Here is a 26,657-nt window from a genome sequence, read left to right as displayed (position 1 = left end):
TTGCGCCGCTGTTTAAGCAGAGGAACAGAACGCTAAAATTAAATTAGAATCTTCATTCGTTTTCTGAGAGGAAAAGTGGTGAAAATGAAGCTTCTCTTCAATTTGCTCTTGGTGATCTTGTTTTCAATCGACCACGGTAAGACTAAGATTTGTTAAAATCTATTTTTCCGGTGTTGCACCGATTCTGTCAAGGGTGATGGTAGGAGGAAGATTGTTATAGTGTCAAGAAGTAGGCTAGCTACCACAGTCGCGTATTCCAGGGGTTTTCAAACTTTATATAAAGAATGATGAACCTCTAATGAGGTAGGCCTACCCTACAATCCATTTAGCCTATATATTTTTATGTATGGAAAAAGTTAGATAAATAGTGAGTGTGACACTATAAATAACATTTAAAACGTAATTTGGCTATAATTAATGTTAGATGTATAAACCTGAAGAAGGACATTTTCAATTATAAATTCATTGTATAATTAACTTTCACAATAAATGTATGTAAGCAGCTTACGTACTGTGTTAAAAAATACTGCCTATCTAAATAGAAAGATGCCAAGCAAACAATTCTGGAGAGTAGCCTATACAGCAAGACAGAGACCCCTTAAAACCTTCTGGAGGACACCAGTTTGAAAATCCCAGACGTATTTGATGGTCACAGAATCAGCTCAGTTTCAGTGGCGAGAAAATGAGATCTTTGTAAATGAGTATAAACACGTGGTGTCATAAGGTAGAAAGATTGATGTCAGGGCATATTCTGATCAAATGCTTGAATGTAATGTGAGAGAACTTCGTCCAAATGAGTACAATGTAATGCTACTAGCCAAACATCTTATTTATGTGCAAGACTCAACATATTTTGTGGAAATATTAAATAATCAAATATTGTTATACTATTCATCATGAGTCAATGAAAATCAATGTTTAATTTGATGAATTTGCATATCTACATGTATAGAGAAACTGGGGAGAAATATAAATCAATGATGTTCTATGTTTGTTTTCCATGTGGTACATTATTAATCCTGACAGATTTCTTTACTCACAATCTTTATGATCAGAAGAAATATATTTCACAATAATTCACAAACATAGTTATGTTTTTCTTATGTTGACTATTTCTTCTTCAGGTGCGTATGGTGTTGACACAGTGTCAGTGTCAGTGATAGAGGGAGATTCAGTCGCTCTACACACTGATGTTCAAACAAACCAAGTCAGAATTGAATGGTATTATAATGACACTCGCATCGCTCAAATCTATAAAAATCAGAGTAAAGTCTGCACAGATGTTCAGTGTAGTAAAAGTAACGTTACTGAGAGATTCAGAGACAGACTGAAGCTGGATAATCAGACTGGATCTCTGACCATCAGGAACATCACAACTGAAGACTCTGGAGATTATACACAGAAGATCATCAACAGTGGAGACCATGAAAAGATCTTCAGTGTTTCTGTCCATGGTGAGTCATTTATAAACGTTAAAATGCAGTTTTTTTGTAAATGTGTGTTTATAGAAAGCAGTGTTCGGTGTAACTGCTTGACATTTTTGACACTTTTGACATTGTTGATCTCGTGGTCTAAAACAAAATGACAACGCTGCCGATGGCTCCCCTAACACGAACAAAGCTTGTTGATGGACGTGAACTTTCTCTTGCTCTGGTTGATGTGCGCACTCATCTGGGAGAAGTGTCCATACAAGGCATTCCACCCTTTATGATGTCATACAGTAGCCTGGCTCTGCCCTCCTACATACTTCCGCTCAATTTTCATTTTCCTTCAGTACTACGTCTGGGACTATGGAGGACCAACCCTGCACAAATTAAAAAATAAATAAATGAATGAATAAATAAATATATACATATGTCAAATTAATAAAAACATAGATAGATAAATAAATGTGATAATAGGAAAATAAATAACAGAATAAACAACTTTATAGAATAAATATGATTCATTTTTAATCAAATACAATTTTGTATTATCTTTCCCTTAATTTATTATTTTCTGTTTTTATAAAAATATATCTTTTTAACTTTTATTTATTTGTTAATTAAATTTAACATTTATGTGTATATTTATTTTTACATTTATTTTTATATTTATGTGTTCATTTATTTTTTACATTTATTTTTCCCTCATGTATTTATTTTTACATTTATTGATCGATTGAATCATTTCTTTTTCTTTTTCCGTGCAACATGTAAATGAGGAGGGCGGTCCTTGTGTAGCTTCAGCGCATCATTGGTTGAGAGCTCAACACAGTCTATGAAGCTCACGCACGCAGAATCAGACCAGCTGAGGAGAGTTGTCAGTAAATGACGGCCGCATAGTTCTTTCATTCAAGGGGGGTGAAACACTCAGTTTCAGTCAGTGTCATGTCAATCTTGAGTACCTATAGAGTAGCATTGCATCCTGCATATCTCCGAAAAGTCGTTATTTTTTTTATAATTATATAAGAAAGATGCGCTGTTCCGAGTCTTTCCGAAAAAAGCCGAGCGGGTGGGGGCGTGTCGTGTGAGCGGAGCTAAATAATGACGTGTGCGCGCCGCTGTTATTGTGTTGAGTCGAGTGCGTCGTAAAGCTGTGTCATCCCTAACAGCTGGAAAAAACTTTATTCAAAATAAAAATAGGGCTTTTAATCAGATACAGCCATACATCTATGATCCGGAATCAGACCCAGAGGCTGCAGTTGAACAGGAGCAGCAGCAAAAACGACTAGAGCAGGACGTCTCTATGTGGTACAAGTTATACACTAACTATATAATATGCTTAGCGACTTGTGTTATTTACATATTTATACTTGAATTATATCGTCGTATTTTTGTCTTTGAAGGTGTACATGTGAGAAGTACAGTTGTGCACGTGTGTGTCTGTGTGTGTGTTTACGCGTGGTTTGTGTAGACAATTGTAACGTTAGTAAGCGGACTGGTTTTGCACGGCAGGCTAAGTTAGTGTTTACATAGAAAGACACGGAATAGTAGCGCATTTGAATGAAGAAGCGCGCTTATTTAGTTCAACATATTTCCCCACTCTTTGTGTATTGTTGTTTGGAGTGCTTTTACAATACACAAACATAAAGTTACACATATAGTGGCCAGCTAAACAAATGTACACGCACTACACATCGCATGCTCCATTGATCAATTAACTATACGTGATCATGTTTGGGCTACTTGATGAGCATAGGCAAAAACACAGACATTTGAAGCAGTCTTACTCACCGTCTGCGGTTCTAACGTTGGGACCTTTATCGTTGGGACTGCTCCATCCTTCAGCATTAGGCGATTGGGAAAATCCGGCGTCGAGCTGGGCCTTGTTTATGAAACAGTCGGCACCGAAATGCAGCGAACAGATATAAACATTCGCGCAACTCAGTTGCTGATCCGGAAAAGCAAATTCCATCCACTGTTGCCTTACCGCGGGGTTTTTGGGGAATCTGTGCAGGACTGTCTTGGTCTGGCAACCAAAAACGCACTTTTTGATGTCATTGTTAATCACCTGTGCAGCAGCCTTCGAGCCAGCGCTTTGATGGGCGTAGCCTGCACTGTAAAAGCTACGGCTGCCAAACAAAAACCGTAAAATTAAAGTAAAATATCTTAATTCAAATAAAATGCAAAAACAATAATTTTACAGAAATTTTCATTAAAAGATTTATTGAAAAACAATGTTATTTTACAGATTTTTTCCTTGTTTAAATTAAGGTGTTTTACCTTTTTTTTACGGTTTTTGTTTGGCAGCCGCTGCTGCCAGTCAATTACCATTTTTTTATGATTGTTTTTTTACAGTTTAAAACTGTTATTTCACGGGCATTTACCAGATTATTACAATCAAACTCTTTCAATAAAATGACGGCACTGATAGTTCTACAGAGAATTACTGTAATTTTACAGGCATTTACCAGATTATTACAATCAAACTCTTTCAATAAAATGACGGCGCTGATAGTTCTACAGAGAATTACTGTAATTTTACAGGCATTTACCAGATTATTACAATCAAACTCTTTCAATAAAATGACGGCGCTGATAGTTCTACAGAGAATTACTGTAATTTTACAGGCATTTACCAGATTATTACAATCAAACTCTTTCAATAAAATGACGGCACTGATAGTTCTACTGAGAATTACTGTAATTTTACAGGCATTTACCAGATTATTACAGTCAAACTCTTTCAATAAAATGACGGCGCTGATAGTTCTACAGAGAATTACTGTTATTTTACAGGCATTTACCACATTATTACAGTCAAACTCTTTCAATAAAATGACGGCGCTGATAGTTCTACACAGAATTACTGTTATTTTACAGGCATTTACCAGATTATTACAGTCAAACTCTTTCAATAAAATGACGGCGCTGATAGTTCTACACAGAATTACTGTAATTTTACAGGCATTTACCAGATTATTACAGTCAAACTCTTTCAATAAAATGACGGTAATGGTAGTTCTACAGAAAATTACTGTTATTTTACAAGCATTTTCCAGATTATTACAGTCAAACTCTTTCAATAAAATGCAAAGACGTGATAAAGATTTAAAATTATTTATTTTATTTTGGCAGATAAAATAAGTTTCAAATCAACTCAAACTCTGATTTGCAGCATTTGTTTACACAATTTAATAGTGTTTAAATTATGTAAAACAATCTAAATAAAATGGAATGATTCCATCATTAAATTATTGATATTGATATAAATAAAATACAACATTTAAACTACTTCAGTAATTAACAATAGTTTTATCAAATTCTCAAACTTTAGGATTATGGCTATACAAGACTGTGTAACACTTTACAAAATGTACAACGTTTATTAAAATTATACAGCATTTATTTATTAAATGTTAAAGGGTTAGTGAAAATAATGTAACTTATTCCTCACCCTCATGCCGTTCCACACCCATAAGACCTTTGTTCATCTTTGGAACACAAATTAAGATATTTGTGTTGAATCCGATGGCTCAGTGAGGCCTCCATAACCAGCAATGACATTTCCTCTCTCAAGATCCATTAATGTACTAAAAACATATTTAAATCGGTTCATGTGAGTACAGTGGTTCAATATTAATATTATAAAATGATGAGAATATTTTTGGTGCTCCAAAAAAACCGAAATAACGACTTATATAGTGATGCCCGATTTCAAAACAAGAAGCTTTGGAGCATTATAGATCAGTGTGTCAAATCAGCAGTTCGGAGAGCCAAAGTCACATGATCTCAGCAGTTTGGCGGTTTTACACGCGATCAGCGTGTCAAGCTTCTGAAGCTTCAGGAAGCAGTTTTGAAATCGGTCAGTTTTTTTTGGCACACAAAAAATATTCTTGTCATTTTATAATATTAATATTGAACCACTGTACACACATGAACTAATTTAAATATGTTTTTAGTACATTAATGGATCTTGAGAAACGAAATGTCATTGCTGGCTATGCAAGCCTCACTGAGCCATCGGATTTCAACACAAATGAGGGGGGTACAATCCACAAACCGTCTCTAACTCGAGATATCTGATTACAAATATAACAGTCTTTTATTCAGAATTCTAACAAGCGTTTTAAGAAGTAACAAAAAAAAAAAGATCCATGATTTGTTACCAGAAGATAAAGCAGATAAAGAACAATCCTTCAAAATACCAGTAATCAGCAGGGTCCTTGGTGCATCTGGGAAGAAAAAAAGAACACTATGATTCTCTGAAAAGTCTTAAAAAAAAAAAAAAAAATTTAAATAAATGTTTTTTTTTATTATTATTATTATTTTTTACTTTAAACAAGCTCAATTTAATGTAATTAAAGTTTTCTTTTTGTCTTCTGTTTCATCTGGTAGGGTCTGGTAGCTGAGGGTCTTTCCCTCAATATTTTTAAGGGAATTAAATATTGGATTAATGACGGCATATTTTTTAACTAACTAAAAAGACATGAAAATACTTGAGATGGTTTACCGACCAAAAATGGAAATTCTGTCATTGTTAACTCATCCTCATGTCGTTTCAAACCTGTGTAATTATTTCTTGATATATTTTGAGGAATGTTGGCAACCAAACTGCTTTCCTTTGTATGGAGAAAAAAAAAAAAAACACTGAAAACAAATTGATCAAAATAAAGAAAGTCATACATGTTTGGAACAACATGAGGGTGAGTAAGTGATTGATAGACTTTTAATTTTGGTGTCAACTATCCCTTCAGTTTGTGTGTAGAATTTCCTGCAGAGTGTAGCTCTAAACATCTGCCTGGAATGTTCTGGTAGTTCTGAAAACCTTGATTAGGTGGTTCAGATGAGTTTAATTAGGCAAATTCAATTAAAAAATGACAAGGTTTTTAAAAAATATATATGCTTTATAAGGGGACGTTTACACAACGCGTTTTGGACATTCATTTACACAACAATGGAGTTCTGGTGGCCTGAAAACACAATGTTTTTGAAAACAATACCGTTACAGGGTATATACAGCAATCCTTAAGTTAAATTTACTACTTTTTAATACCTTTTTTACTACCTTCAGAATATTTTTTAAAACCATCACAACACTGAATTGCAAGTGTTAATCAGCGGCCTATTATTCACACAGATTTTGACATATATAACATACAAAAAAAGAATAGATTTAGAATCGACACCAGGAGGAAATCTGTATTAAGTTATCATTCAGACACAGTAAAATACATCTCAACATTCACAAAGGTTGGTTAAGGAGAAGCATTACTGCATACACATCTGATTTCAATTAATAATTGATAATTCAGCAATTAAATTATTTAGTTTTTTTTTTTCCAACAATAAAACCTTAGCCAAATATTACATTTCTATAGCTGTGATAAGTTGTTTAATTTAACAAAATACTAAAAACTAGAGCTGTCAATCAATTAAAAACTTTAACAAGATTAATCACACATTTTTTCTGTGATTAATCACAATAAAAAAGAAATGTTTTTGTACGTTTTTAATATATTTTTTAATATGATAATTTCACAGTTAATCAAATTAATGTAGAAACAACATAAAGACAGTATATTTTAAATACTTGTTTAAATGGCATCTTTTTATGAATGAAGGTCAGTATTACTGATATTAATACAGCTACTGATTTTTTTTATACATTCATTGCATTTTTTAACAGTTTTTAATTTAAGTACACTTAAAACAATGCTAGTAAACCCATAACTCCTGCCCTTCCTGTCTTAACAGTTAGAAAATATACAGACATTTAATAAAGTTATCAAAGTTATATGCAGTCTGCACTGCATAAACTATTAATTAAATAGTTAATCCTTATTAAAGCTACAAAAGTTATTTAGTCAAGAGCAGCGAGTCCTTTTCTCTGTTCCCTTTGTTCTTTAACTTTACTGACAGGAAGCTTTATTGGCTGCTGCCCCTTTAAGAGCAGACAGCCACGCGGATCTCACTGTTTATATACCGTCTATGGATCGCGCCTCATTCTCTCACAACTCTTTTTGTTCATTTTAGACTTTATATAAATCATTTAAGATTGCTCTTATGAGGATAGTCGTTGAAGATATGCCTTGAAGCAAGTCTAAAATAAACCGTAAGCCAGCCACTTCTGTTGAGCGCGCAGTGTTCTGAGATGATGCCGAACGACCACTGAATATGACGTCAGCATCAAACATACGCCGAGACGGAGACGAAAGATCTTTGATTATGTGCCCAGATATGCTAAAGCCCATATTTAAACGAACTAACGCGAACGCAGATAGAATTTCAATCAGAATAGGACACCTGATAGTCTGAAAAAATAATACCTAATTTGAAAAAAATAATACCTCTGAGACCACATTTAACACTTTTAATGGCCTTAAATTTGACAATTTTGATTTATCACTTTTTAATACTTTTTAAAACCCCGCGGACACCCTGCGTTATCTCTGTGTAAACTTAATGGTGATGGACACACATGCGCATTACATGTTTAGTTTATAGGTATGCGTGTTTGAATGCATATGTGCGCAGACAAGGTAGGTCTGCGCACATATGCATTCTTTACCAATGGAATTGCCAAATCACTTGTCTAGAATGTATTAATACAGAGTTATTTAGTTGTTTTCGTAGAATTGTGCAAACAGGGATTTTTCAATAAATTATTGTCATTTGTATAACATTTTTTTAACAAACACGTCAGTATACACATCATGACAATAATCCAAGAGAATTGTGAAGCTCACATGATAAGATAACTTATTATTATTATGTAGTTTCTGAAGCATGCTTTAGTATAATGCAAGTTTATATTCAGATTTATTTTTATAAGCACATTTTACCAATTCAAATCCAAAATTATAAGTGATATATTTTTTTTAAGAAAGGCTCGGAGTGAAAAATGTCTTGTATTCAGGTGTGCATCATTATTACACAGGTTTTCATTTATAGATAAACTGGGCAAAAAAAAAGGATTTAACTTAGACTGGAACGTCCTTTTTTTAAATACCCATGAGAAAGATGCAATACTAGAAATTGCACAATTAAGGCATGCCCATTGGACAGCAAAACATCGATTCAGCAAAAAAAACAGGTGAAGAAATAAATTAACTTCTAAAACAAATATGAATTAAGGTGAATTAGTTGTGAACCATCAGGAACCCTTTAGTCTCCAGAACCACAGGACCAGACACCACCAGAACTGCAACCTACATAGTCTCCAGAAGTGCAAGGTGTCAGGATATCAGAGACTTTTAAGAACCCTGAAATATGACCCCCACTTAATAAGAATCACAAGAGTCACTCTCAATCTGTCTATCATGTATGTCTTCATGTTTGATTCTTATTAAATGGTGTTTTTTAGGATTCTTTACCTAACTGAAGTGTCTGAGATGTCAGGACACCTTGCACTTCAGGAGACTCCAGGTAGGTTGCAGTTCTGGAAAATCGGCCTGTTTTTGTATGACCCTGCTGAATCAATAAGCATTTTGCTGTCCAATGGTCACACCTTAATTTTGATTATTGCATTAGTATTGCATCATTCCATTTTAATAATTTTTGACTCTTCAGTCTGAGTTAAATCTCTTTTTTAGCCCATTTTACCTTTTTCACTTTCAGCCTTCTTTATTTATACATCCCTTATAAATGATTTAATAAATTAATAGTAGTTATCAAGATTAATATGGTGTGGAATCATAGACTGTAAAAAAGATGGACAACAAGTCAGTTTTTAGGACTTGTGTGGCACACTTGTGTGAAATGGGTAAAATGTGCTTGGAAAAAAATAAGATCAGAATATCACCTTGTGTAATTATGCACACACTGTAGGCCTATATGGACTCACAAAGATGAATCACTTTTCCAACAATCTGTGGAAAGCTGGGATGGCATGATGAAGGGAAAATAGAGCATTTTGGAGTGCATTATACCTTTATGGTCTATGGTTTTATATACTGCATTGATACTTACTAGTGATGTACTTGTTTCTCTGTTGGTACCTGTTCTGCCCTGTAAACATTGTTCCGATGCTTGATCTAAAGAAAAGGAAAATAAAATAAAAAAAAGTTAAAATGAGCTTTATCTACTTTTAAAGTTTTATCATTAGCAGTTATCACAGTTGGAAAAGGAAATGTCAAAAATACTTGGAAAGAAACAGGCAGTCAAACATAATTTTAATCTCTCAAAGACAAGCACAAGCTTCATCAAATTTTTATGTTGCTAAAAAAAAAAAAAATATATACATACATGCATACATACATACATACATACATACATATATATATATATAAGAAAGCCGTACACACCGTGTATACTATATATATATATATATATATATATATATATATATATATATATATATATATATATATATAGTGAAAATTGAAGTGAGCAGCAAGTAACCATTTTGTCCTCAAAGTTGATGCGTTAGAAGCCGGAAAAATGGGCAAGCGTAAGGATTTGAGCGAGTTTGACAAGGGCCAAATTGTGATGGCTAGACGACTGGGTCAGAGCATCTCCAAAACTGCAGCTCTTGTGGGCTGTTCCCGGTCTGCAGTGGTCAGGATCTATCAAAAGTGCTCCAAGGAAGGAACAGTGGAGAACCGGCCACAGGCTCATGGCACAGGCTCATTGATGCACGTGGGGAGCGAAGGCTGGCCCGTGGGGTCCGATCAAACAGACGAGCTACTGGAGCTCAAACTGCTCCAGAAGTTAATGCTGGTTCTAATAGAAAGGTGTCAGAATACACAGAGCATCGCAGTTTGTTGCGTATGGGCGGCATAGCCGCTGACCAGTCAGGGTGCCCATGCTGACCCCTGACCCCGCCAAAAGCACCAACAGTGGCACGCGAGCATCAGAACTGGACCACGGAGCAATGGAAGAAGGTGGCCTGGTCTGAGGAATCACGTGTTCTTTTACATCACGTGGATGGCCAGGTGTGTCGCTTACCTGGGAAACACATGGCACCAGAAGAAGGCGAGCCGGCGGAGGCAGTGTGATGCTTTGGGCAATGTTCTACTGGGAAACCTTGGGGCCTGCCATCCATGTGGATGTTACTTTAACACGTCCCACCTACCTAAGCATTGTTGCAGACTATTTTACACCCTTTCATGGAAACCCTTTCCTTGGTGGCTGTGGTCTCTTTCAGCAGGATAATGTGCCCTGCCACAAAGCGAAGTGGTTCAGGAATGGTTTGAGGAGCACAGCAACGGGTTTGAGGTGTTGACTTGGCCTCCAAACTCCCCAAATCTCAATGGCAAATCAGCATATTTTAATTATGTGACACTGAAGACTGGAGTAATGATGCCATGCAATGTGCTTATTTCGAAGTTCAACAAAATTCAAAGTTAATGATTTTAACCAGAATTCATAATAATACTAAATAACTGAACAACATCCTTGAATATTTTGTGGGAGTGACACCCCTAGTGTAACAAATCTTAGCGGCCAGCATGATGTAATAGTCATAGAGAATAGGGATTCATATTCAGGTTGTGCCAGAGGCACTATGTGCATTTTTATATTTGAATGGAGGGGTTTAAAGGGATAGTTCACCCAGAAATGAAAATTAGCCCATAATTTACTCACCCTCAAATCATCCTAGGAAGTATATGATTCTTCTTCCAGACGAATACAATTATATTACAAAAGAAAAAGAATGTCATATACACTTAGGATGATTTGAGGGTGAGTAAATGATGGGCTAATTTTCATTTTTGGGTGAACTATCCCTTTAACACTTATAATTTGGCAACTCTGGGTTCATTGGGGGTCATTCCTATGTTCCCCACGTTTATATGGCACATAAGGGAAACATGACTATGATCCCCAAAAGATATAAAGTATGCTCTAATGACTCCAAGATTGGAAACAAGACCCTAAAAACATAGCTCACCCAAAAATGAGAATTCTCTTATCATTTACTCACACATATGTTGTCTAAACCTGAATTAACGTTACAAGTGAAACGTTACTTCTGTTTTCATGTGTTGTCTCCCACACGAATGACCTTCATATCTTCAACAAATGAAATTAAATATTAACATAACGACAAACTTCCAATAAAATGACTAACGTTACTACTGTGCATATCAGTAACGTTAACGTTATCAATTCACTGTCTTCGTGTTAGTATTACAATACTTACCACCCCTGAAGATCGTGAGGCTGGATTTTCTTCCCAAAATTTCTGGTTCATGAGGGAAACAAACACACAACAATATTAGCTATTTAACTTACTTACTAACAGAGGTATTTTCAAAAGTCAGTTCACTCAATCCAAAGCTTTTATATTGATTTTTTTTTATCTCAAACCTAGCTTATAATATTAACACATGCAAACAACGACAATAACGATAGCTGGTAGTTAATGATTACAGTATGTAACTTACTAATGTCGTTATTGGGGTAATCGCGATTTGATTATCACTTAAACATTTATATCTTGATGTAACAGAAGATTTTAAAAAATAAAAATAAAACTAACGTTAGTTAACTTACCTTCTGCAGTTCCAATATGTCCGTTACGTTGGTAAAAGTTGCCCATATGAATTTTTTTCTTTTTTCTTTCTTCTTTTGTCCTCCATTAACATCCCGCAACTTAAATTCGCCCAAAATATAAAACATTTAAAAAAAAAATAACCAAGTAGAAATCCATGTAAAACCGAACAGAACCGAAGTTAGCTACTGCATTACAGATGCCCGAGCAGTAACGTTAACGTTAGCAGCGCACACACTCACTCTACAACAAACGTATAATTCAAATTTGACCTGTAAAAGGCGCGCGCATTTGTCATTGGCCAGTATACCGGATGACAGTCAGAATAACCAATCATGCTCAAAGCAATACAGAGAGACAATGAATTAATGATTTGTTTAAATTGTGTGTGTGTATATATATATATATATATATATATATATATATATATATATATATATATATATATATATATATATATATATATATATATATATATATATATATATATATATATATATATATATACATACATACATATATACATACATACATACATACATACATACATACATATACATATATATATATATACCAACCCCTACTCTGCTAAACACATACAGCGTAAACACTGCATATGTATTAATTTCAATTTCTGCATCTTGGTGGCATTACAGTTACATTCATGTGACCTATAATGACCCTTTTACATTTGTACAAATTACTGACCTTTCCTTTAGAAATAATCTTGCCTATTGTCAACTTTCATTTTCCCTTTTACTGTGTGGCACTATAACATAACTTGTTGATTTAGGGTGGATGCTCTGTCCAAAGCAACACTTGTTTGCTAATATTGCCATAATTCCATACAAGTTACACCATACACAGATGGTGTAGACAATGATGAGGCTTTATGACCACCTTCCTAATATTGTGTTGGTCCCCCTTTTGCTGCTAAAACAGCCCTGACCCCTAAGATGTTAGCAGCAGATCCTTTAAGTCCTGTAAGTTGCAAGGCAGGGCCACCATGGATCAGACTTGTTTGTTCAGCACATCCCACAGATGCTCGATTGGATTGAGATCTGGGGAATTTTGAGGCCAAGACAACACCTCTGCTTTGTGTCAGGAGCATTATCTGCTGGAAGAGCCACAGCCACCAGGAAATACCGTTTTCCATCAAAGGGTGTACACGGTCTACAACAATGCTTAGGTAGGGACGTGTTAAAGGAACATCCAAATGGATGGCAGGACCCAAGGTTCCCCAGCAGAACATTGCCCAAAGCATCACACTGCCTCCGCCGGCTCGCCTTCTTCCCATAGTGCATCCTGGGGCCATGTGTTCCTCAGGTAAGCCATGCACACGCACCCGGCCATCCACGTGATGTAAAAGCACACATGATTCATCAGGATTCGTGCTTTGTGGTCCAATTCTGATGCTCATGTGCAAATCATGGCGAAAAAAGGCCATCATTTACCCACCAAACCTGTACAAGTTTCTTTTTCGTTATGAAGAATGTTGGTAACCAGACAGCTGACTGTCATCGACTACTGTTATGGAGGTCAGTTTGAAGTCAGTTAGCTGTCTGGTTACCAACATTCTTCATAACAGCTTCTGTGTTCAAACAGAAAAAGAAACTTGTACAGGTTTGATGGGTAAATAATGACAATTATTTTTATTTTTTTTGGTGAACCATCCCTTTTAACTCCCGAATTTAATAGAAGAATGCTTTATTTTCAAATGTGTTTTTTTCCAAGGTTTTGACAAAAATAAACGTGTTTAACTATCATTTGTTTTTTCCTGATACTTATTTTACTTTTGTCAGAATTCTTGGCTTTCTTCATCTAGGCCAGAGTTGAATTTGTATATAATTTAAGAAAACAGAAAAAATACCATAATATAGTGATTTTCTCATAAATATTTGATTTACTGTTATTTGTCATTAATGATTTAATACTAAAACTTGCAGTCAAAATATTAATTTACAGATATTGTTTGTAATTTTACATTAATGTTTATCAAATTTATGAAAACAGAGATCTACTCTATAAATAATAGTCATTTTCCTGTATAAAAAATAAGAATTACTGTTATTTGTCATTAATGATATAGTCCTTAAAATAATAGTCAAGTTGTTAATTTACAGATATTGTTTGTAATTTTACATGAATTTTATGTAATTTATGAAAATAGAAAAAATTACTGTATAAATAATAAGGTAATTTCCTGTATTAAAAACTGAGAATTACTGTAATTTGTCATGAAGGATATGATCCTTAAAATAATGGTTGAGTTGTTAATTTACAGATATTAATTGTAATTTTACATGCATTTGTATGTAATTTATGAAAACAGAAAAATACTATATAAAAAATACAGTATTTTTTCTGTATAGAAAAATAAGAATTACTGTAATTTGACATTAATGATATAGTCCTTAAAATAATAGTCAAGTTGTTAATTTACAGATATTGTTTGTAATTTTGCATGAATTTTTATGTAATTTATGAAAATAGAAACAAATACTGTAAAAATAAGGTAATTTCCTGTATAAAAAAACTGAGAATTACTGTAATTTGTCATGAATGATATATTCATTAAAATAATGGTCAAGTCGTTAATTTACAAATATTATTTATAATTTTACATGCATTTGTACGTAATTTATGAAAACAGAAAAATATTATTTAAAAAATACAGTAATTTTCTTGTATAAAAAATAAGAATTACTGTAATTTGTCATTAATGATATAATCCTTAAAATAATGGTCAAGTTGTTAATTTACAGATATTGTTTGTAATTTTACATAGTTTTAAACATAATTAAAAATTACAAAAAAATACTGTAAAAAATTTAGAGTTATTTTCTGTAATTTTAGGATTTTTTTTTACAGTGTGTTACTCTCGCTCTCTCTCTCTCTCTCACGCGCTTCCGGTAGAATTGTCCGTAAGGCCCATACAAGGAAATTCCGCCCCCATTAACGTCAAAGGGGACGCATGATCGCAAAAAACTTGCCGAAACTTATGACTAACCGGAAGTAGTATTTTTGACAAAGAAATACTCCCATCAAACGTCCACCTTAACTTTTGAAACTTTGTCCATGTTTAGGATGGGAATCCAAGTCTTTAACAGTGTAAAAAGATCAGTATGCATGAAACAGCATTTCACCCCCCCTTTAAGGCAGAAATGCCTAATAAAGTTCAATTGGGATATATGAGTTATCCAGTGAGAGAATACATCCCACCCCCATTAAGATGTTTTAAATGTCAAAGATTTGGTCATGTTGCGGCTCAATGCAGAGGCAAGAGTAGGTGTGCTAAATGTGGAGGGGAGCATGAGTATGGTAACTGTGGGGAAAAAGCTGAATTAAAATGTTGTAATTGTGGAGGTCAACATAGTGCAGCTTATGGTGGTTGTGAAAAACAAAAGGAAGCAAGAGAAATTCAGAAATGTAAGATTACACATCAGATATCATATGCAGAGGCACTTAAAAAAGTCAATGATAACAACAGAAACAGTGAGAGGCCTACCTATCCACCAAAAGGAAAGAGAATACTGAAAATGTGGATAAAGATAGAGGGAATGACAGAAGACATGCCAAGGAGCAAACTCAACAGGCTAGCATAAACACTACCCCAGAAGTAAATGAATATAAAAGAAAAGTATCAGAAGAGACAATGCTGGTAAGTAAGAACAGTTTTGTTGCATTTATCTGTTCAATAGTTAATGTTACAATACAGCACACTAGGAAAAGTGATAGGATAAAATCAGTTGTGGAAGCAGCAAAAAATTATTTGGGGATCATAGCAAAGGCTGATGAAGTTCATGAAATCTTAAATATTAATCATGAAGGAACACAAAATAGTTGAATTGATTATGGTGTTATCTATTCTTCAGTGGAATGCACGAAGTTTAGTTGCAAATGGACAAGAATTCAAAAGATATGTTAGTAAATTACCAAGCAAACCCGATATTATATGCCTTCAAGAGACATGGTTAAAACCACAACTAGATTTTGTGTTAAAATAGTATAAGATGTGACAGACAAAAAGATAGAGGTGGGGGATGTTTGACGTTTATTAAGGAAGGAATAGCATACAGCCCAATCAAGATAGATGAAGAGTATGAATGTGTTGTGACTGAGGTATTTAATAATGAGAATTATGGTAAAATGATAATTATAAATTATTACAATCCTTGTAAAACATTAACAAATGAATTAATGGAAAATATTCATAAAAAAGGCCATAAAGAAATATGGTGTGGGGATTTTATGTTATAATAGTTATAATACTATAGTATAGTAGTACTATAGTAGAAGTACAGACTTAAATGGAGAAGTGGTGGAAGAAATGATGGATAATAGAAGGTTGGTATGTTTAAACAATGGTACTGGCACACGTATAAATATATATAGAAAGGAAACATCTTGCTTAGATTTTACACTTGTAGATAGGAAAATAGCTAACAGATGTGAATGGGAAGTAGATCAAAATACAAATATTGGTAGTGATCATTTCCCAATTTTCTGCAAAATAGAGACAAATATATATATACAACAAAATAATATACGTCAAATGGTGCTTTCAGAAAGCTAACTGGGAATTTTTTTTTAAATGTTTTAATGAGGAAATAAAAAATTCCTCATGTGGATTGGATGAAAATATAGATAAAAAGAATGATTATTTGAGTTTCATCATTCTAAATGCAGCAAGTCAGAGTATTCCAATCAGCAAAAGCCAAAACAAAAGAAAAAATGTACCATGGTGGAATGAAAAATGCACAGAAGCAACTACAGATAGAAATAAAGCATTTAGGAACTTACGCAAAACATTAACAATGGATAACTTGGTAGATTATCAAAAGAAAAAAGCTATGGCAAGGAAGGTAATTAAAGAAGCCAAAAAAGAAACTTGGAAACAGTTTTGTTCTACAATTGGGAGAGAAACAACTTTGGATAAGATGTGGATGATGGTGGTGAAAATGACAGGAAAATATAAAAGGTCACAAATACCAGTGTTAGTTGATGGAAGAAATCATGCCATATCAGATGTTGATAAGGCAAATATGTTAGGTAAAAAGTTTGCTGACATTCATAAAGGTAACCACTTAGATGAAATCTTTAAAAAGAGAAAAGATGAAATATTAAAAGAAAATAAAGATATACTAAATGCAAAACAAAAGACGAATACTATACTAGATTCTGAATTAACTATAACAGAACTTAAAACGGCCTTAAATAACACTGGGTACTCCTCACCAGGAACAGACAATTTATGTTATGCTATGCTTAGGAAACTACCAGATGAAATACTGAATAAGGTTCTAGGATTATTTAATGAAGTATGGGATAAGGGCAAACTTCCAAAGATATGGAAGAGGGCAATTATTCTTCCATTTTCTAAGCCAGGAAAAGACCCAAGCAATCCAGAGAATTACAGACCTATAGTATAGCACTGACATCACACTTAGGGAAGTTAATGGAGAAAATAATAGTGGCCAGACTAAATTATTTTTTGGAGAAGAAATGTTTACTCAAAGATTACCAAACTGGTTTCAGAAAAGGTAGATCTATAGTAGATGCTTTGATAAAGTTGTGTAATGAAGTGGAGAAAACATTTATCATGAAAGAGGTAATGGTGGCTGTGTTTTTAGATATAGAAAAAGCATATGATACTATGTGGAGAGAAGGACTATTGATCAAATTAGATAAAATGGGAATTGGGGGGAAAATGTACAATTATATATTGGACTTTCTTTCACAACGCACTTTTAGAGTTAGAGTAGGCTTCGAAAATTCAGATGAGTTTACAGTCGAGAGTGGAATCCCTCAAGGAAGTGTGATCAGTCCAATTTTATTTAACTTGATGATTAATGATATATTTGTAAAACTAGAACCCAAAAGTGAAGGTTTACTGTATGCGGATGATGCTGTAATATGGAAAAGAGGCAGAAATATTCAGCACATAACAACAATCATGCAAAAAAATATTCAGTCATTAGAACAATGGGGAGTCAATTGGGGATTTAAATTTTCTAGACAAAAATCTAATGTTATGTTCTTTACAAAAAAGAAAGTTGCCGTTAATCACAAAATGTATATTTACAAACAAACTCTGGAGAGAGTCCTGAAATTTAAATATTTAGGAATTTGGCTGGATGAAAAATGTACATGGAAGCATCATATTAATCACATTGAAACTAAATGTAAAAAAGTCATAAATATGATGAGAATGATTACTGGACATAGCTGGGGAGCAGATAAACAATCTTTAATGGATATATATATAGCATTAATCAGGTCAGTTATAGATTATGGCTGTATAGTATATAGCACTTCATGCCAAACAAATTTAACAAAGATAGAAAGAATTCAGTTTAGAGCGTTAAGAATGGTCATAGGTGCTATTAAAACAACTCCAACAAGTGCTATACTAGTAGAGACCAAAGAAGCCCCACTTGCATTAAATTGGCATTGACATATAGGATTAGATTGCTAGGGAGTAAAAATAATCCAGCAATATAATAATAATAATAATAATAATAATAATAATAATAATAATAATAATAATAATAATAATAATAGATTTTATTTATAATGCACTTTTCATTCCGAAGAATCTCAAAGTGCAACAAAGGGGGAAAAAAATAACAAAACAAAACAATGAATAACAAGTAAAAAGGGATACTACAAACAATCAACCAACACAGAAAACAGAACAGAAACAGAGCTGATGGTGAACAGAAACAGAGCTGATGGTGAACAGAAACAGAGCTGATGGTGAACAGAAACAGAGCTGATGGTGAACAGAAACAGAGCTGATGGTGAACAGAAACAGAGCTGATGGTGGACAGAAACAGAGCTGATTGTGAACAGAAACAGAGCTGATGGTGAACAGAAACAGAGCTGATGGTGAACAGAAACAGAGCTGATGGTGAACAGAAACAGAGCTGATGGTGAACAGAAACAGAGCTGATGGTGAACAGAAACAGAGCTGATGGTAAACAGAAACAGAGCTGATGGTGAACAGAAACAGAGCTGATGGTGAACAGAAAACAGAGCTGATGGTGAAAAGAAAACAGCTGATGGTGAACAGAAACAGAGCTGATGGTGAACAGAAACAGAGCTGATGGTGAACAGAAACAGAGCTGATGGTGAACAGAAACAGAGCTGATGGTGAACAGAAACAGAGCTGATGGTGGACAGAAACAGCTGATGGTGAACAGAAACAGAGCTGATGGTGGACAGAAACAGAGCTGATGGTGAACAGAAACAGAGCTGATGGTGAACAGAAACAGAGCTGATGGTGAACAGAAACAGAGCTGATGGTGAACAGAAACAGAGCTGATGGTGGACAGAAACAGAGCTGATGGTGAACAGAAACAGAGCTGATGGTGGACAGAAACAGAGCTGATGGTGGACAGAAACAGAGCTGATGGTGAACAGAAACAGAGCTAATGGTGAACAGAAACAGCTGATGGTGAACAGAAACAGAGCTGATGGTGAACAGAAACAGAGCTGATGGTGAACAGAAACAGAGCTGATGGTGAACAGAAACAGAGCTGATGGTGAACAGAAACAGAGCTGATGGTGAACAGAAACAGAGCTGATGGTGAACAGAAACAGAGCTGATGGTGGACAGAAACAGAGCTGATTTTGAACAGAAACAGAGCTGATGGTGAACAGAAACAGAGCTGATGGTGAACAGAAACAGAGCTGATGGTGAACAGAAACAGAGCTGATGGTGAACAGAAACAGAGCTGATGGTGAACAGAAACAGAGCTGATGGTGAACAGAAACAGAGCTGATGGTGAACAGAAAAAGAGCTGATGGTGAACAGAAACAGAGCTGATGGTGAACAGAAACAGAGCTGATGGTGGAAGTCTCTGTTAGCTCCGCAGCACACTGTGGTCCACTCCATGTTTTAAATTTCTCCCAGCGGCAGTGTCCCGATGACATCGTCGAGGCATGACAGCTGAAGACCAGAGATGATGGGTCTTCATGACGATTCAAACGATGGGGATTGCCGCAGCACCATGCAGGAGGCAGAACATTTTTCCAGGCACTTCTGTAGACACACCAGGGTCGGCGCAGAAGTCCAAGCCGCTCCACGGCCGCGAAGCAAGACGGAACAGCGGCGCAGCCGAAAAGCGGAACATCCCAACATCATGCTGGACGCCGATGTGACGCTAGCCCAGTTCAAACTTCAGCCACCATGCAGCTCAAGCCTGAGGGAGACCACCAGTGAGCAGTCGTGGCGAGCAACATCAAATGTCCTTCAAACCAGAACCAACCGCAGCAATTTAAACATAAACATCAGAGAAGCGGTGGAAAACGGCGAAGATACGAACAACGTCCTCTTAGTGGCTGCCAGCAATCAGCAACAGTCCCAATTGTAGCTCTGACTGTTAGACTAGTCACAAACATAATAAAATCTAAATCTAATAGTACAGTAACATGATTTGTGAGTGGAGAAGCGGCGAACAGACAACGCCAGTGTCCTCTCCCCCACGTTGCCTAGCAACAAAAAAAGGATTAACAATATCAGTATTAAACGATTGTTGGGAATATCAAACAATGGGAAAAGGGTTTGGATGGAACATACGTCATTTAGTAGAACAGTACGGCATTAAAGAGCTAGAGTTTAGTCCTGCAATAGCTCTGAGTGAAGTTCCTCCCTGGATGCATGCACCCAATGCCAGAAGTCAACATAGAATTATTGAAAGAAAAGAGAGAACATTCAGATGAACAGAGTTTTGCATGTTATAGTGAAAGATATTTGATTTCCTCATTTTATGGTTTTATTAATATTTACACTGATGGATCAAAAGACCAAAATGGTCATTGTGGTATAGGAATTTATATTCCTGAATTTAAAAAAAAGTTTAAAATATAGATTAAATAATTTCCTTTCAGTATACTCAATTGAAATGACTGGAATAATAACAGCATTAAGGTGGATTGAAGAGATAAAACCATTAAAATCTCTAATATGCTCAGATTCAATGGCTGTAATGCAGAGCTTAGAAAGTGGAGCTTCTGGCAGAGATGATTTAATAATAGAGATTAGAAATATATTGTTAAATATCCAAAGCCTAGGAATAACAGTTCAATTTTGTTGGGTTCCGGCACATATTGGAATTAGAGGTAATGAAAAGACAGATGATTTAGCTAAAAAGGCACTTAAAAATAAAGAAATAGAAATTAATGTTCTAATAGGGAAAGGAGAAGCGAAAGCAAAAATAAAGATGGAAATAACAAAAAAATGGCAACAGGAATGGGATACAGAACCTAAGGCTAGGCAATATAACAATAATCCGAAAAAAGTTGGAGGAAAAATAATTAATATGAAAAATAGGAAAGAAGAAATAATATACTCACGACTAAGAATGGGACATACTGGATTGAATGCAACACTGAAGTTGATAGGAAAAGGAAATGGTCTGTGCACAGAATGCCAAACACAGGAAGATGTGAAACATGTTTTATTTAGATGTAGAAGGTACAGTGAACAGAGACAAAGGTGGAAAGAAATGGACGATAACATTGAGGATATTCTTGGGGAACAAGGAATGCAAAGTGAAAGAATTAGGACCTTGTTTATTTTCCTTAAAGATAGTAATTTAATAAGAAGAATATAAAGATGGTTTAGTTTACAATTTTTTTTTTTTCATCATGTATAACCAAAGGAATACTGCAACACTTTAGTCTACACACTCCTGTACAGTAGGTGGCGGTATACAACACACAAATGATGTAATCTGCCAAAAAAACTAAAAGAAAAAGAAGAAGAAGAAGAAGAAGAACTCCGGTCCCGAAAATTGCTACTGCGCAGACTCGGTCCCAAGATGTCAGCGCCGTGCACCCCCGCCTGAAAGTTTCAAATATGGCAAGCGGAAACGGATGATGTCGAGTCGTCCATATTTTTTTACGGTCTATGGTTCACACTTGTTCGGTTAGTTTGGTTCGTTTGGCCCGGACCAAAAAACAAAACATAGTCCTGGTCCGCTTAGCGTTCACACTGGCATTTTTAACAGCAAACCTAAAGTTACTGAACCAAAGGCATAGGGAGATGGTCACAACCTGATTGGTCGGCTTATATGACGTAGGCGCTCGCTTACCGAACATTCAAAACAACGCTGTGTGCTGGATTACACGCGATCATTTTATGCGTGTACATATGGCATTATTTTTACCAGCTGAGAACTCATGAAGAGCTCTTGAAATGTTCAAAACATTCAAAACAATGCTGTGTGCTGACTAAACGCAATCATTTTATGCGTGTGGCATTATTTTTACCCGCTGAGAACTCATGAAGAGCTCATAAAATGTTCAAAACATTCAAAACAGCAGCAGGATTTCCTCCGTTGTGCAGAAAAGAGTCGGGCGTCTCTTATGCAAAAGAGACGGCGCAGTTCTGTCGTTTGTACTAATGGGCAACACAGGAACTTTGATGAGAAGATCAAGGTATGCTTTTTGTGTGTTTTTTTCTAGCATTTTTGAAACATGCTCGTCTGATCAAATATTGATTAGGCACTTCCTTGTAGCTCCACGTTTGGCCTCTAACGTTAACTTTACTCATTTTGGATACACCGATCTTTCCGCGTCGTCAAATCAGCTGATTATGCGTCGCATCTTGTGACATTAGTATACCTATGTCCGGTTTTTGGTTCGTTTACATGTCTTTGGTCCGTGTTGCGTTCATATAGGCTATCAATCGAACCGCACTGAGACCCATCTTTTTAGCGGTCTCGGTCTGCTTGTTTGGTGCGCACCAGGGTTCGGATGGTAGCGTTCACATATGTTCAAATGAACCGCACTAAACGAGCAATCGCACCAAACATGACAAGTGTGAACGCACCCTAAGTGTAGCTGCCATATCAACACTATAGAAAAAAAGTGTGTGACAAAATTCAAAAATCTTCGTCAGATTTCACAGAACTTTTATTTAACAACAGCAAAAGTAAATTTCTTACTGAAATTATATTTTCTTCTCAGCTTATATTGAGAAAATGTTAAGTGGTCTTTTAATTTTTTCCAGAGCTGTATATTATATTATCTACTTTTAGGAATAATATTGAGAAACCATGAGAAAAATGTGAATAAAGACAGAGTCTATGAATTATTATTACTATGCTGTTTTGCTGTGTTTATCAAACAATTTTTTTAAAAATTATAAATATAAAATGTATTGTATTTTATTGATAAAATATTTATATATATATATATATATATATATATATATATATATATATATATATATATATATATATATATATATATATATATATATATATATATATATATATATATAAAAACACACATATCCACAAATCTTTTTGTTGTTGTTGTTGAGTACATCAAAAAACATATAGCTGTCACATCATATGCTCATGTTATAATGTCCCCCACCTATGTGGCATGTCACATTTCACTTTCGGGGGAAATCATAAAAGTATACACCTTATTAATGAAACAATCATATACTCGCACTAGACGTGGGAAATTAATGTGGGAAAAACTAAAAACATTGAACCCCAGTGAATTTACACAAACTGTCAAAAAGCGTTATGTTGTCCGCTCTCCCCAACTTTGTGCAAATGGGTCTTTATTTTTAACAGTTTATTTAAGCTCAGATGGAGCGCCTAATCATGCAATCGCTGATCAGTTCCAATTATTATTATATTATAAATAGTATGTAAAATGTTTATAAGTACAAACCATGCTTAAATGTTTATTTTACAGTCGAAAAGGCTTTCATCTTCAAAGTTTTCAGCAAAAGATCCTCCATCATCTGTTGGTTTGTGTTTCAGGCGTTTCTGCTGCTGAACGAGATGAAGTGAAGAGAAAGTCAGTGAAGGAGGGAGAATCTGTCACTTTAGATCCTGCTGTAATGAAAAACACAAATGATTCAATGATGTGGTATTTTAATGACGTTCTCATCGCTGAAATCACTGGAGATCAGAGTCAGATCTGTGCAGATGATCAGTGTAAAGAGAGATTCAGAGACAGACTGAAGCTGGATCATCAGACTGGAGCTCTGAACATCACACACACCACAAACACAGACGCTGGAGAATATACACTACAGATGATAATCAATAACAGCAGCTTCAGCATCACCAGAGTGAAGAGATTCAATCTTATTGTCAATGGTGAGTAAATAAAAATCTGTTCAATGTTTTTTAATCAACACAATAAGTGTTGGGCAGGGAACCTTTTTTTCAGTGAAGATATTGTTAAGTATTATCATTTTCTAGTAATATCGTCTGTCTTCATCTGTTCCAGGTTCAGGTCTGTCTGCAGGTGCTGTAGCAGGAATAGTTGTCGTTGTTCTGCTGGTGTTTGCTGCTGTTGGAACCGCTGCTGGGATTTACTATCATCACCACAGGAGTCATGCAGCAGTACCACAGAATGTAAGTATCACGGTGTAACATGCATATAGACTATCAATTTTTAACACTACAGAAGCAGATATCCAGAGACAGTGTCAAAACAATACAAAACCCAAACTCCCATATATACAACAGTCTTAGCACTTTAGATGTGATATAAAAAATATCACACTATTTCGAGTTTATATTTCTATAGTACAGATGAAAGTTTAGAAGCAGTTTAAGACGGTGTTAAATATTTCGAAATGAAAATCTCTGTACAAACAACATTGGAAACAAAAATTCCAAGTCTGTAGTGTTTGTGTAAAATATCAATAATATTAAATATCAATCCTCCTCATTACTGTATAAACCTCATTAAGGTATATTTAAATACCTTCTGTCAATCTGTGTTTTCTTACAGGAGGATGATGGCTTGTAATAACTCGCCACCTGATCCAAAATTACATTCCTTTGAGGAGGAGGACACATCAGTCAGACTCTGAGGATGCTAATAGAACAATGTAACATTATTTATCTAAATTTGATACTTTCATTGAAAGGGACACTGAAGAGAATTAGGAAATAAGAGATGAGGATCAACTCTCGTTGCTCTTTCCACTGGATTCCATTGGTTGATACCAATACCAGTCAAATTTCACCTGTTACATTCCTATTTAAATATGACATCAAAAACTGATTTGCTAGTTTTGTTTTTAATTATTTAAATGGGTCATGAACTGGCTTTTTTTATTTTTTTATACTGTTGTCAACTAATGATGTTTGTGTGGTTTTTACATTCATAAACATCATAATCAATAAGTAATAGGCTATTTTCTACACTTGTTTTGAGGCTCTCTCCTGAACGGTGGGTTTTGATGGGCGTGTCAGAGACTTGGAAGTAAACGCCCACGGATAGGATTGGATATTTAATGAGCTTCAGCTCCAGTTCAGTTCACATGAGTGAGAAATGATTCTCGACCACAGGGCTCGTAAACGTCATTATCAAACAAACACAATGATTTATTTCTCATCCACCCGCGATTGATTGGATTGTTATTTTTGTATTACACATAGCCCACACGATCATTCGATATAAGCGCGAACCGCAGGCACTTCAAATGTCAACTCGAGAGTGTGAACAGCAGATCAATAAAGGAATATTTTGAGATTAATCGGCCTGCTGACTGGCTTACGTTTTGGTAGCCTGTCGGGAAAAAAACACAGCTCCAAAAAAGTTGGGCTTTGCGAACCCTGGCCCATACATGTCTGAGTCCAGCGTGCTAAAGGGATGCTTTGTGAGACACGTACACATTAGCAAAACGATCTATAACAATGCAATACTATTACATATAAAAAACATGTTTTACTCACATAAGTGTGTTGCACCATTCCTGTCGGATCCAATAGAGAAGAAAAGCATTGTGAGATTTGTTTACAAACGATCCCGCGGTGAAATGAAGTGAACATGTCTTCCCCACGTCAGCTGGAACTTCATTAAAAATAAAATTCAAAAACTCATTCCTAATATTAGGATTCGAAGGAAGCTTATGCAGCGACTTTGTTCTTCCACGACCAGGAATAGCGCAATATCTTGCTATATTCTTCAACATGTTTATTGCTGCTGGCTATAGCTTGATCCGATGAGTCGGTTGGTGGGGCTGCTGAACTACACGTGCTCATTATTCTGTAGAGGCGGTGTTTCGCCACTACATGACGTCAGGATGAAGCGCACAATCGTTTATCTGGGCCTGGTGTCTATAAAAGATTTTCTTTGACTAACAAGGAAGTTCTCATATCTGTAATTTACAGGATAATCTTATATTACCACAACCTTTTATATATCAAAAGCTCAGGGGAAAGTTGATTTCTCAATTCATCACCCCTATAAATGATAAAATAACACATTTAGCCTTAAACAGTATACAACAGAGCAACACTATTATCAGAGATCAGTGAGTGCCTGATGTTTCTCAGTCTGAAGAGGTTTATTAAAGCTGTGGTCCAGACAGAAAAAGTGAGAGATTATCTCCGTTTCTGGTCATTTTCACTAATTCTGATCTAGTTTGACATCAGTTATTTCGCCCATCTGTTTACATCCTCTTATAAATGATAAAACTGACTGTTTCCATGATTACCTCAACCAGACGGGCATTATTTTACACATACACACACACACGGAGCGTCTGCTCTACTGATACTGTGTGTTTTGCTGGTGTTTTTACTGGAGATGACTGTTATCAACATGTTAATGTTTATAATTTTCCCACTAACACAATCATTCATCAGAACACACTCAACACCATCTTTAATAAGCTTGGAAATGTAGTGATTTTTTTGTAAAGTTTGTAAAACACTTTTTGCGAGTGTATTTATTCAATTCAG

The 26,657-nt window shown here is 35.2% G+C and overlaps 1 protein-coding gene and 1 long non-coding RNA gene across 2 annotated transcripts; one reads left to right on the top strand and one right to left on the bottom strand.

Moving 5' to 3' along the window:
• On the top strand, positions 1-24,714 carry LOC137040714 (carcinoembryonic antigen-related cell adhesion molecule 1-like). The gene is made up of 5 exons (XM_067416485.1): positions 1-136; positions 1,125-1,454; positions 23,712-24,053; positions 24,187-24,314; positions 24,697-24,714. The coding sequence occupies exons 1-5, from the start codon at positions 85-87 to the stop codon at positions 24,712-24,714; spliced, it is 870 nt and encodes a 289-aa protein (XP_067272586.1). The 5' UTR covers positions 1-84.
• Positions 5,062-12,218, bottom strand: LOC137040055 (uncharacterized). Its single transcript, XR_010897816.1, has 4 exons — positions 11,922-12,218; positions 11,569-11,610; positions 9,393-9,457; positions 5,062-5,656 (listed from the first exon to the last, which is right to left on the bottom strand). It is a non-coding gene; the product is annotated as an uncharacterized lncRNA (long non-coding RNA).
• Positions 24,715-26,657: the final 1,943 nt, after the last annotated feature.

Source organism: Pseudorasbora parva, chromosome 14, assembly GCF_024679245.1.
Source record: "Pseudorasbora parva isolate DD20220531a chromosome 14, ASM2467924v1, whole genome shotgun sequence".
Lineage (NCBI taxonomy): Eukaryota > Metazoa > Chordata > Actinopteri > Cypriniformes > Gobionidae > Pseudorasbora > Pseudorasbora parva.
The sequence above is the reverse complement of the archived record's forward strand: the minus strand, read 5'-3'. Positions and strand labels throughout refer to the sequence as shown.